At 48.2% G+C, this 19,095-nt stretch overlaps 1 protein-coding gene across 4 annotated transcripts; it reads right to left on the bottom strand.

Annotated features, from left to right (window-relative positions):
* Positions 1-940: 940 nt before the first annotated feature.
* Positions 941-18,391, bottom strand: RNF225 (ring finger protein 225). Of its 4 annotated transcripts, none has more exons than XM_083725235.1 (2): positions 18,201-18,391; positions 941-3,657 (listed from the first exon to the last, which is right to left on the bottom strand). In XM_083725235.1, exon 2 carries the CDS (start codon positions 3,607-3,609, stop codon positions 2,851-2,853), a length of 759 nt encoding a protein of 252 aa, XP_083581361.1. In that variant the 5' UTR covers positions 3,610-3,657; positions 18,201-18,391; the 3' UTR covers positions 941-2,850. The 4 variants fall into 4 exon arrangements, 3 of the variants coding, with proteins under 3 accessions (XP_083581361.1, XP_083581363.1, XP_083581362.1); XM_083725237.1 differs by lacking the exon at positions 18,201-18,391 and adding an exon at positions 11,798-11,898; XM_083725236.1 differs by lacking the exon at positions 18,201-18,391 and adding an exon at positions 8,342-8,487.
* Positions 18,392-19,095: the final 704 nt, after the last annotated feature.

Genomic DNA, 19,095 nt, shown 5'->3' on the forward strand with positions numbered 1-19,095 from the left:
CCTGCTTCTGCGAACCCAGTGGCGTAGCTTGGGTTGTCAGCACCTGGGGCATGGCAAGTAATTTGCGCCCCCTAACCCGTGGATTTGCGCCCCCTAACCCCTACCCCCAGATGTTGCGCCCAGTGCGGCCAGCCCCCCCTGCACCCCCCACGCTACGCCACTGTGCCAACCTAGCAGTTTGAAAGTACACCCGTGTGAGTAGATAATTAGGTACCACTGTGAACAGTGTTTCCATGCACTCTGGTTTCCGTCACGGTGTTCTCTTGTGCCAGAAGCGGTTTAGTCATGCTGGCCACATGACCCAGAAAGCTGTCTGTGGACAAACTCCGGCTCCCTCGGCCTGAAGCAAGATGATCGCTGCACCCCATAGTCACCTTTGACTGCAGTTAACCGTCCAGGGGTCCTTTACCTTTATCATATTCTGTACTTTGCACAGACAGCTGTCTGTGTTCGTCATTCAGCCCGTAAGAATCTGGCCACCCAACTTATCACTAGAGTAGTCTTGCTGTAACTCTAGAGCAGGTGGAGAAGAAAGTACAGTGGGAGATCTACTGAGTGATTTGCAGTAGACCAGGAAGGGTTTCCCAGTTGTCCTAAGAACAGCAATAACAAAGGAGGTTTCCCCTGCCCTAAAGTTTGTTGTTAGAATCTGTAGTAACACACCTGTAGGCTTGTACCTGCATACACAGGTTGCCCCAGTGTGAGCTTCAGGAGCTGAGGTAGGCAATTAGCTTTGGCCCATGCGCCACTATTTTATACCTGGTTATGTGTGGCAGCCTTTCCAGCAGAGGAAAAACCTAGATCCCACATGCCTTAACATTTTCCCATGTCCTGCCCTCTTCTCTATGCAATATAACTCTGCATGTTTACATTGGTCTGTGTTATATTCCATTTGTGAAATCACAGGGTTTTAAAACTTTTTTAAAAAAACGGAATACTGTTCTGGAAAACAAATTTTATTGGGGGGGAGACAAAGAGGGATGGGGAGACAAATATTTGGGGAGTCCCTTCAATCAGTCCCGTGGGAAACAATGGGAAGTGTCCATAATCAAGCTCCCAGCATTTGTCCCAGGGTTTCTAGTTAGTGGAGATCAGTTTGATCAGCTCATGGAAAGCCATAAGTATCCATCCAGAACAAATCCTCAAGGGGTTCTTTAGAAACCTGTGGGCCTCTGCTGGTAGTAGATTACATTTTAAAAAAAATAATAATATGGTTATGTCTTCGAGGAATATCCGAGGTTTTGGACCAGCAGCATCACTTAGGGGAGGAAGTCATGTTGGCTCTTGCCCAGTTGCCCAACGCAAGACAAGCAAGACATGAAATATAAAATGGAAAACAATTTGCTGGAGCACTAAATTTGAGTGGGTGCGAAATCAGGTTGCCAATTTTTGAATGGCACCCCCACTGGCGTGACATTGACAGGAAACTGGCAGCCAACCATGTTCATTTCTGTGCTTTACCAGATTATTTCTGCACAAAAACGAGCCAAGTCGGTCTCTCCTGTAACCATTTTGCCCTCTAAGTCCAGTAACAAGTTATGACGACTCTGTGATGAAGACAGAAATCTCAAATCCAAACCGGATTATCCTTCCTCCTGTGATGGGCTGCCCCCCACCCCCCGCAGGGCTCCTGTGCCTTTAATTGCTGTGTGGCAGGTAGAAATTTAACAGGTGAAGCCACTACCACCAACCTATCGCCACATCTATGCAATTTGAATTTTTGCTGGCCGTGCAGCTGTTCAAGACACAGAAAGCAAGCTGGCTGTCTTGCTAGCAGCTGTGAATGTGAGAGTCAAGAGAGCCAACATGATGTCAAGTTGCAAGCATGCACACTTAGGCTCTCAAGTCCTCATCCTTGTGCATGTTAAGTTGGAGAAATGGTCATCCCTTAGGAGCTGTACTCGCATTGCCCTGGTACAAGGAGTCAGCATTGCTGAGCATCTGCTGGGGCCACACATCCCTAGCTAGGACCCCACCGCTGCTGACTCCCAAAGCCCTGGGGACCCCTACCCAGCAAGTGAACAGGGACTGGCCCAAAGAGAAGCAGCCGCCTCCAATCCCCTTGCTCTCTCCTCCAGGGCCGTGATGGACAGGGTGAGTGAATGGGCAGCAACAGAGAGGTGAGGCTGATCAGGGAGAGTCCCCCTGGCCAAGTTAACTTCCCCACCCTCAGCCCCCACCAAAGATCTAGAGCCTATGCTGCAAACTCTACACACAGAGATGGTAGAGTGGATTGGGCCCCTATGGTCCCCATCTTCATTTGCTCTCCTTTGTCCCAAGTTAAAAATCAAGCACATCAAGGAGGGAAAGGTTCTGTCCTCACCCACCTGCTGCTGAACTAGTTTTCCTACTACGCAGGTTGGTATGTTTTTATGCAGGAGAGCATTCCAAAAAGGCAACCCCTTATCCCCTTCTTCCAGAAAGTCTTATCACCTCGGGGTTCTGCCATCACCTTCTGGGACCAACCCAATAGTCCCATTCACACATTTACTCATTTTGCATTGAGAAGGTGGATTTGATCTCTCTGGACTGCCCTGCTTCTGAGTGCAGCGACGAGATTATAGACGGCAACTTAAGGCATGTTACGCCATATTGAGGCAACGTGGCCCCTGATGGCTGCGGTGGGAATTCTCCCGGTCATTCAAGCAGCAATTCAACTGGTAAAGTGCAAGTGCCTCCACAGCTTCGGCCAGTCTTGGACACGTGGCAATTTCCCCAGTATCCTGCTTCTGAGCGAGGCAAGCAGCCTCTGTGCAATCGGAGGCTACAAGTGGTGCAGCCGCTACAAATGGCAACTGGAAGACAGGAAGGGGGCAAGTGGGACCCTTTTTCCTTCGCCCCTCTTTAGCCCTAGGGTGCAGGGCCAGGTGCTGGGCTAGAGGTCCAGTTCGGCCCTGGCCCAAGACTCTGGTTACTATGATGAGGGCCTCCCATTGAAACAGTGTACATGGACGGCATCAAAAATATGTAAATGCCACAGGTAATTAAGCCGATGGTAACCAGGAGGGCAACCGCCAAGGCCACGTAGAACGGCCAGCCTGAGAGGGCCAGGTTGCGGTTGGCTCCTGGTGGCGCGGGCCTGCCAACGTCGACACTCAGACTGATGGTGTTGAGGGAAGTCCCGGGCTTGGGCCCAGCTGGGGTGCCGCCTCGACCCCTGCCCGGCAGGTAGAGCAGCCCCCGGCGACGGTCAAAGCGCACGGAGCCCGGGGGGACAGCGGGCATGGAAGAGAGTTGTTCCAGGAGGTCGCTGCGGGTGGGGAGGCCCGGCAACCCCTTGCGGGAGGGGAAGGCCGTGGGGGCCCGGCAGATGGGGCAGGTGAGGGCGTTGACATCCTCGGAAGAGACGTTGATGCGCGCCAGGCACTCGAGGCAGAAGATGTGGCCGCAGCTCAGCTCCTTGGGCAGCCGGAAGAGCCGGTCGTAAGGGGTGAAGCAGATAACGCAGTCGAGGGCGCTGGGCTCGGCGCTGGGCGCCTCCTCCTTGCAGGCCGGCTGCTGGGCCGAGGCCTCGGGCTGGAAGCTGACGTCAGGCTGGTCCATGGCCTCATTGACCCCCACGCTGCGCCCAGAGGCCGAGGCCTCCTGTTCCATGTCAGCAGGCAGCATCTCGGCTCAGCCGCCCCATAGACTTGGGTTGGGCCCGTGTTGACATTTCTAGAAAGGAGAGAAAGAAAGAGAGGCCAAATATTTACCCCCGGTGATAAGGGGCCGCACAACCACACTGGTACAGGAGCCACCTTCCCCGATGTGGATTAAAAGGGAGGTGTTCCACTGTATCTGGAGATACCACGAAAGGGCATCCAGATGAGGGGAACCAGGCAAACCACATTAAAGTCGGCTCAAGGCTCAAAAACGCAGCTAAGCAATTCTTGTTCTCAGCTGGGATTAAAGCTGGGGTTGTGTTTGTGGGGATGCATCAAAGCACAGCATTTTGTAAAGAATGACAGGACAGAGATGGGTTGTGTCTAATGTTCAGGGGTGCACCACTTCCCAAACCAGTGGTGGGAGCCCAGTGGGTACAGAGAAAAGCGTGTAAACGGTCCTAGTCTCTCTTACACATTCTGTCTGACATATTCGAAATAAATTAAAAAAACTGTCCAGTAGCACCTTAGAGACCAACTAAGTTTGTTCTGGGTATAAGCTGCATGCACACAAAAGCTTATACTGTACCCAGAACAAACTTAGTTGGTCTCTAAGGTGCTATGGGACAATTTTTTAATTTTCTTATTTATTTCGACTGCGTCAGACCAACACAGCTACCTACCTGAATCTAGAATCACATCTGACATATTTTATGCTTGCCAGCGTTAGTAGAATCATAGAATTGTGGAGCTAGAAGGGACCCTGTGGGTTACCCAGTTCAACTAAGGGGAACACAGGAATTGAGAATTGAAATATATGGAGTCGAGAGTGGATTTTATGCTCTTTATTCAGCTCATAGGGATGAGGAGGAATGGAAGTTCCCCCAGAATGTCTGCCTTATATACATTATTTACACAATGGGCCCCACATGATTGGCTAATTCTGGGATTCTTCTGTAGGCCAATCAGGTTGCAGATTCCCTTCCATCTGGAGCTGGATTGGGTGGCTCCTGTGGACCAATCAGACTGCTGCATTCTGGATCCTATTGTTCTAGGACCAATCAGCATTCTGAATCCTATTCAACTCAGTACATAACAAGAACAATTGTCTGATTTGTTCCACCCCCAAACTGCAGCCCTATTTATGCGCTACTCATACGGAGGAGGGACACTGATACAAAGGGCCTGCTGTTTCAGTCCAGCTCCCGAGGTTGCACCATGCCTTCAGGTGCTAAGGGATGACATCTGAAGCAAGGAACCTTCTCTGTTCATGCAGGCTCCCCCTACAATTTTCAGCCGCCTAAGTTCAGGCTTCTAATTGTGCAAGGAGCCTCTACAGCCGGGAGGAAGCAGGTGGCCTTGAGAACTGGGCTGGACATGCAGGCCTTTGGTAACCATGATGCCCCTTCCCAGAGGCGATTCAGCCATAGCTCAGGGGTAGAACATCTGCTTTGCATGCAGAAGGTCCCAGGTTCAGTGCCCAATGACATCTCCAGGTTGGGCCAAGAAACAGAACGCTGTGTGAAATCCAGTAGAGTCTCAGCCAGCCAGTGCAGACCAGAGCTAGTGAACCCATGGCTTGTCAGACTACAACTCCCATCCTCCCTGGCCAGGAGTTGCAGTCCAGAAACACCTGGAGGGCCACAGCTATTCCCCAACACTGGTGTTGGAAGCACTGGGATAGAGAGACCAATGGCCCAACCATCTATAAGGCAACTTCCTGTGTAATGTATGAAGAGAGCTTTCATTGCCACTGTTCACACTTTGTGTGACTGCATACCCTCCAACATGTTCAGTCCCCAAACTGGGACTTGTGTCTTCCTGGCCGAGCAAGATCACAGAGCTCAAAACACATGCTTTTTTGTGGAGCGGGGATCATGCTCTTGCATGAGCGCACAGTGCCCCAAAACATGAATTTTAGAGCGCTGCACAAGATTAAAGGTAAAGGTAAAGGGACCCCTGACCATTAGGTCCAGTCGTGGCCGATTCTGGGGTTGCGGCGCTCATCTCGCTTTATTGGCCGAGGGAGCTGGCGTACAGCTTTCAGGTCATGTGGCCAGCATGACTAAGCCGCTTCTGGCGAACCAGAGCAGCGCACGGAAACGCTGTTTACCTTCCTGCCGGAGTGGTACCTATTTATCTACTTGCACTTTGATGTGCTTTCGAACTGCTAGGTTGTCAGGAGCAGGGACCAAGCAACGCTCGCCCCGTTGCGGGGATTTGAACCGCCGACCTTCTGATCAGCAAGTCCTAGGCTCTGTGGTTTAACCTACAGTGCCACAAGATTACAGCCCTGAAAAAAAGCACTTTTGGGGGGGGGGAGATCTTGGCACAAAATCATGCGAGATCATGGCGCCCAAAGTGGCTGCCATGCTCCTGCAGGGGGGCAAAACGGGATGCCCTGTTGTTTTTCCCAGGACACTTGCAGAGTATGTGACTGAATGTGCAAAAAGTGGCTCTCATCTTCTCCTGCCATTTCCACAACCAAGATAGCCTACATGCGTCTGTCAACACACAGGTTTCTGCTCAGAAGTCATGATGAACATGAAAGGGAAGAAGAGGAAGAGCCTGCAGGATCAAGCCCGTGGCAAGTCTAGCCCAGCTTCCTGTTTTCTCATAGCAACCAACCAGAAACCTTTGAGCAGCCCACAAGCAGGATCCGAGTGCAAGATTATGATTCTGCTGTCGCTCAAAAACATCCAGTCACTTGCAGAAATATTATCTGAACGGAGTTTTGAGAGCAGCTGGTTCCTCCTCAATCCCACTCCACAGGCGCCACGGTGCTGGGGTAGATCAGCTACCATAGCCTGTCCTCTTTGCTATAATCATCAAAGTGCATCTCACTGACTCTAAACATTCACCGCCGGCACTACCATGAACCCCCCTCATCCCAACCCATCCTATAAACAAGCCGTCTCAGTCCCAAACCACAGCCTTCTCTTTTTCTTTTTGAAATCATGTTTATTTGGTTTTACAAATACAAAGTTATAAAAATCCAAATATAATTCCATGTACAGAGATTCCTCTCTGAATCTCGTGACTTCCCCCCACCCCCTCCATGGGGTCCCATTTTGAACATTTGCAACTGCATATTCTTCCATACTCTTAACTTTTATATCAGTCTATACTGTCCATGGTATTTGTTAGACTACAAGTGAAATCAAAATCCATCTGCCTACAGTGGTCTCCTTAAAAACTTATAAATTTCCCCCCTTTCTTTTATAAACTTTTTGCCCTCTTGTTTTTCTGAGTTTTCCGATCAGTTTTGCCATTTTGGCATATTCCATCAGCTTGGTTTGCCATTCCTCTCTGGTTTGCCAATCCATAGCCTTCTCAAGCTGTTCTGATCCTTAGCAGGAACGACAGAATTATCCTGCTCATTATTTTAATACAGAACAGCTTCCAGAAAGGAAGGGTCTAGCATTGCCACCCCAAAGGACTAGGCTTCATCTGAGGCAGGCTTCTTAGGCGTTTCCCAACTTGGGTCATTAACCATGTAGATCGTGCGTAGGCAAACTAAGGCCCAGGGGTCAGATCCGGCCTAATCGCCTTCTAAATATGACCCGCGGACGGTCTGGGAATCAGCGTGTTTTTACATGAGTAGAATGAGTCCTTTTATTTATAATGCATCTCTGGGTTATTTGTGGGGCTTGCCTGGTGTTTTCACATGAGTAGAATATCTGCTTTTATTTAAAATGCATCACTGGGTTATTTGTGGGGCATAGGAATTCGTTCTTTTTCTTCTTCAAAATATAGTCCGCCCCCCCCCCACAAGGTCTGAGGGACAGTGGGCCAGCCCCTGCTGAAAAAGTTTGCTGACCCCTGATGTACAGTGGTACCTCAGGTTAAGAACTTAATTCATTCCAGAGGTCCGTTCTTAATCTGAAACCGTTCTTAACCTGAGGTATCACTTTAGCTAACGGTGCCTCCTGCTGCCGCCACACGATTTCTGTTCTCCTCCTGAAGCAAAGTTCTTAACCTGAGGTACTACTGTAGACATTTCTCCTCACATTCCAGCAAAGCTCTGGGAGGGAGCCTGCAGCCTTCCAGGTGTGGGACTCCTGCTCCCATCAGCCCCAACCAGCCAGCTAATGGTCGTTGATTATGGGAGTTGTAGTCCAAAACACTGGGATAGCCACAGGTTCCTGTTCTGCTGGAAGAAATGTTCCACAAGAATGGACCCGCCAAACACCGCTTTCCCTAGGAAACCAGCAGCATCCTCCACAGGGTTGGGGGAAGGTGTGTTAATCTAAGCGGGATCCCAGCCAAAGCCATTACCTGGAACAAAGGAACTGGTTTGGCAAGCTTGATCTTATACATTTTACCACAGACATGCTCACAGGTTTGGAAGGGGCACAGAGCCCTGTGGGATTGAGAAACACGCTAAAAGCAAGGACTAAAAAGGCCTTTTGCTTTCTGCAAAGCGTCACCCACTCTCCACCACGAGAAATTCCCTTCTCCGTTTCCTGTGAAGTTCCTGGAAACATTTCATCTCAAGACAGCATGCTGAACTCAGTCATGACTGTCTCCCCAGCTGGGGTAGAAGGCAGGTGCGAAAGAGGACAGGTGTCCTCGCTGCAACTTTAAGAGTGAGGTAGAACAAGGGAAGCCCAGCAGCTGCAGGTTACACAATTCCCTGTTTTGCCCCACTGTTAAAGGTGCAGCCAGGACACCTGGCCATCCAATTGTCCTCCCTGCTCCTTCCACCACCCCCTATCAGTTCCACTAAGTACACCCCATCTTATTTTGGGACTTACCATCAGCTTAAGGAGCTCTTGTGTTTTGAAAGACAGAACATCTAATCTGCCTTCGAGATCCTTGTTCTCCTGTAACGAACTCTTCCTTTCAAAATCCGGAATAATCTCATGAACAAATGAACCTCTGGCAACTCTCTAGTGCTGCCAATTTGAGCAGGAAGGAGGAAAAAACTTTTGTGGCTTAGTTTAACAGGACCCTGCTCTGCTCAGATAGGCAAGTAAAGCTTTTCACAGAAAGGAGATAAGCGTTATCACCTGCTAAAGGCAGCGATGGAAAGCTACTGTTAAAGGCACCACAGAAGGGGCTGCTGGTTTCTCTTTTTTTTTAATATTGGCGCCCCCCAATTCATGCACATACACTCCCTGCCCTCTACTTGAGGGTCCGGAAGCTCCACATCACGAGAATCTCAAACCTGACAGGAAGAATTATTGAAATTTTGTCTCTCGCTTTCTGCCTTCGTCTCATTTGAGCCTGGCAACCAGGGGTGGCAGCAGAAGTCGGGTTTTTTTGAAGCCAAATTGATCAAATTTCGACTTTCCAGAACAACAGATGACACTCTTTTAACAAAGTTTTCAATACAGTTCTCCAGCCAAAGAATATGTACCAAAATCCATACAGATGGGGAAAGAGTGCATAACATGAATATTGTATTTATCTCCTGGAGAATAAGTCTATCCATGGCTATTAGGTAAAGGGATCCCTGACCATTAGGTCCAGTCGTGACCGACTCTGAGGTTGCGGCCCTCATCTTGCTTTATTGGCCAAGGGAGCCAGCGTACAGCTTCCAGATCATGTGGCCAGCATGACTAAGCCGCTTCTGACGAACCAGAGCAGCGCACGGAAACGCCATTTACCTTCCCGCCAGAGTGGTACCTCTTTATCTACTTGCACTTTGACGTGCTTTCGAACTGCTAGTTGGGCAGGAGCAGGGACCGAGCAACAGGAGCTCACCCCGCCATGGCGATTCAAACTGCCGACCTTCTGATTGGCAAGTCCTTGGGCTTTGTGGTTTAACCCACAGCGCCACCCGTGTCCCTATGGCTATTAGACCTCATGGTTATTAGACCTCTGCCTTCGTGGTTGGGGGCAGAATTGCTCCTGAATCCCAGTTGCTGGAAATCGCAGGAGGGTAGAGGGCTCTTGCTCTCGGGTCCTGCTCTGGGGATTACCCACAGGAATCTAGTTGGCTACGGTAAGAACAGGAAGCTGGTCTAGATGGCCACTGGCCTGATCCAGCTCTTCTCAGGTTCGTGGTTATATTTTCTGTATATGTAGTTTGTTCATGGTGCTGAGGGTTGCTGGGAAATCCACATCCGCAGTAAAATTAACTATAAACCCCAAAATTTGGAACCCCCTCCAAACCTGTGCCAACTTTTGCAGCCTTCACATCCGGCTCACAGAGCTACTGTTAAGTTGTGGGCGAACATATCAGACGACACAGCGATTCTTCCACAGCAGCTCTTTATTTGTAAACTGGAACAGAACTGAACTGAGGAGCTCAGTCAGCCTGCTTATATAGAGCTCCAGAACAATGTAACTGTTGCCATTTTCTAAAACTATCCAATCACTGAACTTCACTTTCGATCCTTCATTTGCATACAAACTATCCAATCACTGAACGTCACTTTCGATCCTTCATTTGCATAACTATCTACAGTATCCCCCTGCTGGCCCAGGGTAAGAACTTCAGTACATAACAGCTACGATTTCCTAGCATTCCCTGCGAAGATTAGTTGTGAAACCACTTGAGGAATTGTAGCTCTGTGAGGGGAATAGAGGGGGGTCTCCTAACAAGACTCAGCACCCTTAACATATAACAGCTCCCATAATTCTTGACTGTTTAAAGTGGCATCATAGCTTTCAAATGTTTGGTGTGAAGGTGGCCTTCGTCTGTGCCATGATGACATGTGGATTTTGAGGATAATGTTTGACAGCTTTTCACAGGTTAAAAATAGGGTCAGATGTATGTGTAATAACTAGGCCTACTCCAATCCATCAGGCTTCAGGAGAGGGAGAAAGGGATTGGCAGGCCTCTCCTTTGGCACTGCTGAAAGACCAGCAGCGTCTGTCCGCCTCTCCTTGAGATTTTTCCATCCCATTTGGCTGCTACTGCACCTAAACGCCGAGCCGCCTGTTCTTCTTTCCCCGCCTTGAAATAATTTCCCCTTTTGTGTTGTGTTTTTAAGATTGCCTGCCTCAGGGCAGGGACTGCCTTGTTTCTGTTACTTGCAAACAGCTTGAGCAGCCTGCTTTGGCAGAAGAGCAGGATGAAGATGCTTTTAAAACAAACAGGTAGACTCACGAAAAGGAGTCACCTACACACGCACAACCTGCCTCTTCTGCACTCTCTGCTAGAGTGATGGTGTGTTTCATTCGCTTGCTCCACAATCACACTTCTACTAGAATTTTGAAAAGTAATTTCTGCCTTTTCTACGCATTTGGACACCTCTTAAGAGGGAAGTAGGTGGCGCTGTGGGTTAAGAAGGTCAGAAGGTCGGCGGTTCGAATCCCCGCAACAGGGTGAGCTCCCGTTGCTCAGTGGCCGGGTTACTCAAGGCTGATGGGAGCTGGAGTCTACCATTGTCCCTCCTCTAAAAGCCTTCTTGGTCTCTTGGATGGGCACAGAGGTGTGGTGTTTTTAATCTTTGTTGGAAGCCGCCCAGAGTGGCTGGGGAAGCCCAGCCAGGTGGGTGGGGTACAAATAATAAATTATTATTATTATTATTATTATTATTATTATTATTATTATTATTATTATCCACATCTCTACTGGTCAACTCCCTTGCTGGCATGCAATTATTCCTTGTCTATGGTAGGCTAGGAACACAGGTGGCGCTGTGGGTTAAACCACAGAGCCTAGGACTTGCTGATCAGAAGGTCGGCGGTTCAAATCCCCACGATGGGGTGAGCTCCCGTTGCTCGGTCCCTGCTCCTGCCAACCTAGCAGTTCGAAAGCACGTCAAAGTGCAAGTAGATAAATAGGTACCGCTCTGGCGGGAAGGTAAATGGCGTTTCCGCGTACTGCTCTGGTTCACCAGAAGCGGCTTAGTCATGCTGGCCACATGACCTGGAAGCTGTACTCCAGCTCCCTTGGCCAATAAAGCGAGATGAGCGCCGCAACCCCAGAGTCGGTCACGACTGGACCTAATGGTCAGGGGTCCCTTTACCTTTAAGAGATCATAACCCAAATCTGCACAATGGTTCCTGAGATCAAGGCGCAGGTTGTCCTTCATGTTTGGATTCAGCCGGGCATCTTTTTTGAACCAAGATGCCCAACAGAACCTTTCGAACCTGCACTGGTTTTAACCAGAGATTTCAAAATGGCGCCAACTTTTTCGGTTTCTTCCAATTCCCAAATAACACCAATGGAATGGCGGCACACAAGCAGCTTTGTCAATAAAACAAAACAAAATTGTCTCCGGTAGCCACTGACAGTCAGAAAGAATTGCCCTAACCTCACAGGATGATGGCGCTCTCCTGGTCGTGCCTCGACCTGACGAGGCTTATTCTAGTGGCAAGGAGAGGGATTGCCTTTTCTGTAGTTGGCACCATTCCTGCGGAACCACTGCCCAGACAACAAGACTCCCCTCTCAGCCTCATTTTGATGTGGTCCAAAAGAAAGCAGAGCAATGTGTTTGGCACCAGCTGGGTTGGAGGAGTTGCTGGAAGAAGACATATCCTACCGTCTTAGGGACCTCAACTCCAGATTTGTGTAGTAGGGTTTACTCCTTAGCCTTTTCTTGTCCCCAATATGGCCCTCAATGCAGTGGAGGTTTCCATCAGAGTTTTCCATTGCTACCTTCCCAGGTTGGCAGGCCCCATCTGCCCCTCATGTCCCTCTACAGCATATGGAGAAACTGCCTTCTTGACCATTGGACCCACTGTTGGTCTCGTCTGTTCAATCTGCCAAAGCCTATCTTTGCATGCAAGGGAAATTCCTAACTTACTGAGGGCTTGAGACCCATTGGCTTCCCTCCCCTGGTTTGTCCAATCAGTCAAAGCCATTTCCTGGGGTGTGGCCACTGTCAGCTTCCAGGAACCGCAGGTGAGAGCTGAGCACAGGGTGGGGACCAAAGGTGAACAAAGTACCCTAGAAGGAGCACAATGTGTCCCCCACCAGCGGTACTACCACTCCCATAGCACCCCAGGCTGCAGTAAGCTAGCTTATACATACACACTGTACAAAGGTAAAAATGACATGAGTTACTCCACCCACTTTTATCTCTAGCTCCACCCACCACCAGCATGTAGATCCCAGAGTGTCACCTCAAAGGAAATGTGGTCCTTGGGAAGAAAAAGATTCTGCACACCCAAGCTCTCGTTTCAATCTGGATTTTGTGGGTCTCTTGGATTTTTTCTTTCTGCACACCACTAGGTTATTGTGCATGAAAGGCAATATACAGATAAAAAGATATTACAGTAAATGGCTTGCAGTAATTGGTAGGGCTCTTAACCCATAATACTACTAATATTAGTAACTATAATATTACCAGCCTCTATCATTTTTGGGTGCCTGCTGAAGACATTCTCATTTAGACAAGACTACCTAGATGTTTAGAAAGTTCGTATGAGTTTGTTTTAGTCTGCTCTGTTGTGGGGTTTGTAACTTTCTGTATGTTTTAGATTCTGGTTTTAAATTTTTTAGCGATAATTTTATTGCTTTTTTTTTTCCTTTGGCAAACCGCTCTGAGGTTTACACTCAAGCAGTACAGCGGTACCTCTGGTTACATAATTCATTCCGGAGGTCCGTTCTTAACCTGAAACTGTTCTTAACCTGAAGCACCACTTTAGCTAATGGGGCCTCCCACTACCGCTGCTGCTGCTGCTGCTGCTGCGCAATTTCTGTTCTCATCCTGAAGCAAAGTTATTTACCCGAGGTACTATTTCTGGGTTAGCGGAGTCTGTAATCTGAAGCGTATGTAACCTGAAATGTATGTAACCCAAGGTTCCACTGTACATAAATTTCATGAAATAAATAAACACTGTAACTGCCAATTACTACAAATACCCCAAATACCCAGATTGAAACAGGGGACTGAGTATTGCAATGAGGTCTTAGTGCTGATGTCCGTACACTTGCGTTTGTGAGGGCCAATCCAAGAAAACTTGGGGGCCAGCAGAGGAACAAATAACACCCCCGATCCAAGACAAAGTGCCTAATATTCAAGGCAGGTCAAGGGATCTGGGGCACCAGAGGCAGATTCCCACAAGTCCCTCTCCCCTCCCTGGCAGTACAAGTACAGCAATAAACTGAATGACTAACAGCTTTCTGCCTTTTTATGACATCCAAAGTCAGCTGCCTGAGGCAGCCGCCTCAGACCGCCAAATGGTACAGCTGGCTTTTAGCATATGCCTTAGACGCCAGGGGCACCATCTTCCCAGATTTCTCTTCTTTAGACTCAGGACCAGGGGCAGAGGAAGGGGGGTACAGTGGGTACGGACCGGACCGGGTGTCACCATTGAGGAGGGTGACAAAATACCGGGCGGCACTCACTGTGGGGCCTGTCCCAGAAGAGACGTGGGGCTCGGGCGCGCACAGGCTCTGCGCTGCCCAAACAGTCCACCCGCTGCCTCCCCACCAGCTGTAGGGCGGCTGAGTGGGAGGAGACAAACAGACTCTGCAGGAACTGCAATGTGCCCAGCCCCTATGGGTGGCTCACCCTGCCCCTGGGCACACCGCCCCAAGCAACTGAGCAGCTTCCTCCGCCACTGCTCAGGACATTGGAAATGGGATTTGAAAATTGCCACAATTCTCATGTTTGCCCGAGGTCAGGAACGGAAACCACAAAAATGAATATATATTTTAAAAATTAAAAAATTGTCCAGTAGCACCTTAGAAACCAACTATGTTTGTTGAGAGCTGGACCATAAAGAAGGTTGATCGCCGAAGAATTGATGCTTTTGAATTATGGTGCTAGAGGAGACTCTTGAGAGTCCCATGGATACAAGAAGATCAAACCTCTCCATTCTGAAGGAAATCAGCCCTGAGTGCTCACTGGAAGGACAGATCCTGAAGCTGAGGCTCCAATACTTTGGCCACCTCATGAGAAGAGAAGACTCCCTGGAAAAGACCCTGATGTTGGGAAAGATGGAGGGCACAAGGAGAAGGGGATGACAGAGGACAAGATGGTTGGACAGTGTTCTGGAAGATACCGGCATGAGTTTGACCAAACTGTGGGAGGCAGTGGAAGACAGGAGTGCCTGGCGTGCTGTGGTCCATGGGGTCACAAAGAGTCAGACACGACTAAACGACTCAACAACAAGTTTGTTCTCAGTATGAGCTTTCGTGTGCATGCACACTTCTTCAGATACACTGGAAATGAATGTGAGTGGCATTTGCGATTGTTGGGATTTTTTAGTCCGCAGATGGTTACACATAAATAACCATGTTGTTCCCTGGCATTGGTTTGGCCCTTTCCTTTCCATTGAAATGCATTGAATGACATTAGTTGCGATCAATGTATATTTCAGCAGAAGCCAGACTGCAGCAGAATGGAAACAGCGCTGGTGGCAGTGAACACAGGATGGCACACAAATCGATGCCTCCTGCATGAATGTTGATTGCCAAAAAATTGGAAAGGAGAGAAAATTCCAACGAAGGAAGAATGGCAAATTAAATGATGTGAATACTTAGAACTAGCAAAGATGATAGAGGCCATCAGGAATCAAACAAACCAAAATTTTAAAACTGAATGGGAGTGTTACAGAGTATGCTTAGAAAAACATTGTTCCCAAACAAAACCTCTAATACGCTTTGAGTAATTTTCACAAACTAGTTAACAGACAGATAATGTTTGCCATGTGAGTTCAATGAATCAAAAGGTGAAAATGGACACAGTTAAAAAGAAAAAAGAAGTCAGTACCAGCAATGTGGTGGAGGGAAGTCACTGTTTAAGATGTTGTTTTATTCTGGGGGTTTTTTAAATGTGTTTTTTATGTTTTGAAGAATGAAATGAATAACTGTACAGTGGTACCTCGGGTTAAGTACTTAATTCGTTCCGGAGGTCAGTTCTTAACCTGAAACTGTTCTTAACCTGAGGTACCACTTTAGCTAATGGGGCCTGCAGCTGCTGCCGCCACACGATTTCTGTTCTCATCCTGAAGCAAAGTTCTTAACCTGATGCACTATTTCTGGGTTAGCAGAGTCTGTAACCTGAAGCGTCTGTAACCCGAAGTACCACTGTACTAATAAGCAAACTCAATAAAGAATATTGCAAAAAACAACAACCCCCAAATCTCTGCCTCCTCGGATCACCTTACCAGACGAGACAGTGAGGAACTCCAGCAACTTATCCTAACTAACAGGGCATCCTTCAAAAGGCAAATGTAGGAGCCATTGTGTTCCTAACACAGGATTGCATTGCAAGATGCAGCTAGGGACAGCTGCCCAGCCTCTTCCTAAATTATTGCAGTGAAGGAAGGTCCAGCCTTCTCCAGAGGGCTGTGTGCTGCACCGTCATACAGTTTGGGCTGTTGAGAAGATTCAGCCAACACCTCCTTCCTTGCCATTCCCTCTAGTTCTGACCTGTGGAGAAACGTCTTCTGCATGACAGCCCTTCAGGTATTTTAAGGCGACCATCCAGGCTAAACTCACACAGCTCTTCCAACCGTTCCTCGCAGGACTCGGCGAACCATATCCAAGACACTTCTGGAATGAGTACTGAAAACTGGGCTGCGTAGACTTTAAATCACACATACCCCTCTCCTTAAAGAATAGAATAGTCACACAGCTACGGTTGTGTAGATCTCATGTGTACATCGCATGGAGACAGTGGTTTAGAAGGTGATTCATATTTGAATCGCAATACAGTGGTTCCTCGGGTTACAGACGCTTCAGGTTACAGATGCTTCAGGTTACAGACTCTGCTAACCCAGAAATAGTACCTCAGGTTAAGAGCTTTGCTTCAGGATGAGAACAGAAATTGTGTGGCGGCAGCGGGAGGCCCCATTAGCTAAAGTGGCACCTCAGGTTAAGAACAGTTTCAGGTTAAGAACAGACCTCCAGAACAAATTAAGTTCTTAACCCAAGGTACCACTGTAATACAAAGTTACAACAAAAATCATCCAATTATCAGCACTCTTAAGAGAAATTTTTCACAGGGTTTTTCTTAATTGGATTTTTCAGGCGATTTTTTTTTTTTTTTTTTTTTGAAAAAAAGGGGGCGAGAGGAAGAATGGGAATGTATTTTAAATGTATACACAGCCCTGGAGGACTCTAGTGCAGGTGTGCAATCACCGATGTGATTTTATTATTTATTTTTTAATTAAATTTCTATTCCGCCCTTCATCCAAGGATCACAGGACGGTTGACAATATAAAAACACAAAAACACACAACATAGTAACAAATAAAAACAATACAGCCATCCAATTTAAAAGGCCATAGATTGTTCTGGGAGAAGAGGAATGTTTTTGCCTGCCACCTAAAGATATCCTAAACTAATTCTAGAGAGACTTCCTTTTTTAAAAGGTAACAGAGGGACAGTGTTTTAGCCAGGGAAATGATTAATAGGCACTGTCCTTAAGACACCTGAAGCCCACGTACAGATTGTCCTGTATTTCTCTATTATTGCTCACCTGTGGCTTCAAACGTGGAATATGGGATGCAAGTAGAGCAAAGGCAGTACATATAAACAGACCCAAGGAGTTATTCTGTTTGCCTTGTTCTTTGTGTACCACTACATTCCTCCATCCCCATTCCACCCCATGGCCCCTGCTTTCCAGAAAGGCTCCCTAATTTTCCACTACTGGCCTCTCTATAGCCCTGATCAAGCAAAGCTATCTGCTCACAAACAAACACAGGAGAACTGTGCAAACAGCTCAGGAGTGCTCTCAGGTTTTCATGGCTGCTGCTGTTTGCGCTGCTGAAGAGGCTAGCCTTTTTTTCTTTTCTTTTTTGGTGCTGCCGAAGAGGCTAGCTTGCTCTTTCTTTCTTTCTTTCTTTCTTTCTTTCTTTCTTTCTTTTGCACAGCCTCTTCAAATAAATCTCTGACTCTTCAGCGCCTTCCTCTGCTATTTCAATTGCGGTCCTAGGGACCACCTGAAAACACGACGAGGATCACTTCCCTGGATCACAGGACCTCAAAGCAGAGACCAAGCAAGGGGGTGATCTCAAAATACAGAGCTTTGTTGGACTTGGAAACCCCCCCCCCCCAGACCACAAAACTAATTTCCAGATTGATTATGCAATCCCAGAATATCTGAAGTCAGGCACACCTGTGACTGAGTGCCCCTGAGCATGGGCAGAGTGAATTTCCCTCACACTGCTGGATAACTACAAACAGTTCCCATATGCCCACCATGGGATTTCCTTGTTATGGGATGGACTGAGTCCTGTTGCAGACGTTAGAAATCCCTATCTATGCAATATGTCCATTCCTTGTCTACCAATTCCATTCTAAATATTAAGCCATTAGCAGAAATGGCCTTCATAGGTTTTCCTGGACCCACGGGGACTAGAAGCAAGTTGGTACTCTATCCATTGTCTTTTTTAAGGAGGTGGTTCTCAGCACTGGATGGTTGCCCACCGCCTTCCCAGAGGGGCGGTTTTAAACCCAATGTATCACAATCGCATGCCAATATATCCATTGCCCAAAACAAACAAGCAGGCATCCAGCATCCACTGAGTGCATCACTAGGAATAGTTTTCAGCATACTGTGTGTCACCCGGAAATCAGCTTCCAGCCACATCAAAAAGGCTTCCCTCTCTTTCGCTCCTGCATTGAGCACCTTCTGCTCTCTCATTTTGGAGGACTTGCCCTTTTCACAATCACTGCCAGCCCCTCAAACTCCTGCCCGTCTGTCTGCAGCCCCCTGTTCCTTCCAGGCCCGCCCCTGCCAGTTCTTTGCAAAGCCTCACCTGATCTCGAACGGCAGACGTTTTCCTGCAAGAGAGATCTGTCTCCAGCTAGCTGAGTGCCAGGTTTGCTGCTGCCCGTCTCACGGTGCCTTCTCGTGTCTCCAGTCGCCCGCTTGCTCGCAGCCACTCCCTGCCACTGGAATCTGCCCCCTGGAGAGAATGTATTCCCAGGTCACACCCCACCTCAGGGCTCCACCTGCTGCGAGGCAAGGCAGGGGTGGCCGAGCCGGTGCCGCCACATTCTCTCCTTCAGGCTGCTTGGGGAGGAATTTGCCGGCACATAAGCCTTCCTCAGGGTTCCCAGAGTGCCTCCTTCCAGACGCGACATCAACTGCAAGCTGCAGAGTCCGTCCCTCTCGCAGGACAGAGGCTCTTTTGGCCTGTAAACACCGGTCCTTATAAACTGGTCACCTCCTTATACATGGCCTACAGCAGGTGGGCAGCAGCACATTGCCGTGCATTACTATGTGAGGAAAGAGCTCTTCCGAAAATTAGTGGGTGCAAAGGATTCTATGGGATGGAGCCCCCAACCCACCCTAAATCATTTTATAAGCCGTCCCCTGCCACCTAATGCTTTTTCTCTACTGTAGATTATTACAGCTGGTCATAAATCTCAAAATGTTGATTTTCAGAGGTGCAAGATGTGTGCGGAGGAAAGAGCAGATGGGGAGAACAAACCCCACAAAGAGAACAGCAGTGGTTTACAACCGGCGGTCCAGGGGTCCTCTTCTTCCTCAGATGGTTTGAAAAATGAGATTCACTGGCAAAGTTCTTAGATCTAGAGTACCAAAGCCTGAAAAGTCTTAATATACCAGTCAAGTAATATGCAGTTCCCAGAGTGGTTAAAAATCATTCCCTCTCCATGAGGGATTCTGGGAATTGTAGCTCTGGGAGG

Source organism: Podarcis gaigeae (assembly GCF_964106915.1).
Source record: "Podarcis gaigeae genome assembly, chromosome: 2".
NCBI classification, from domain to species: Eukaryota; Metazoa; Chordata; class Lepidosauria; order Squamata; family Lacertidae; genus Podarcis; species Podarcis gaigeae.

Excerpts from the sequence above, each read along its gene's own strand:
- RNF225 (XM_083725235.1), bottom strand. The coding sequence starts at position 3,609 with ATGCTGCCTGCTGACATGGAACAGGAGGCCTCGGCCTCTGGGCGCAGC.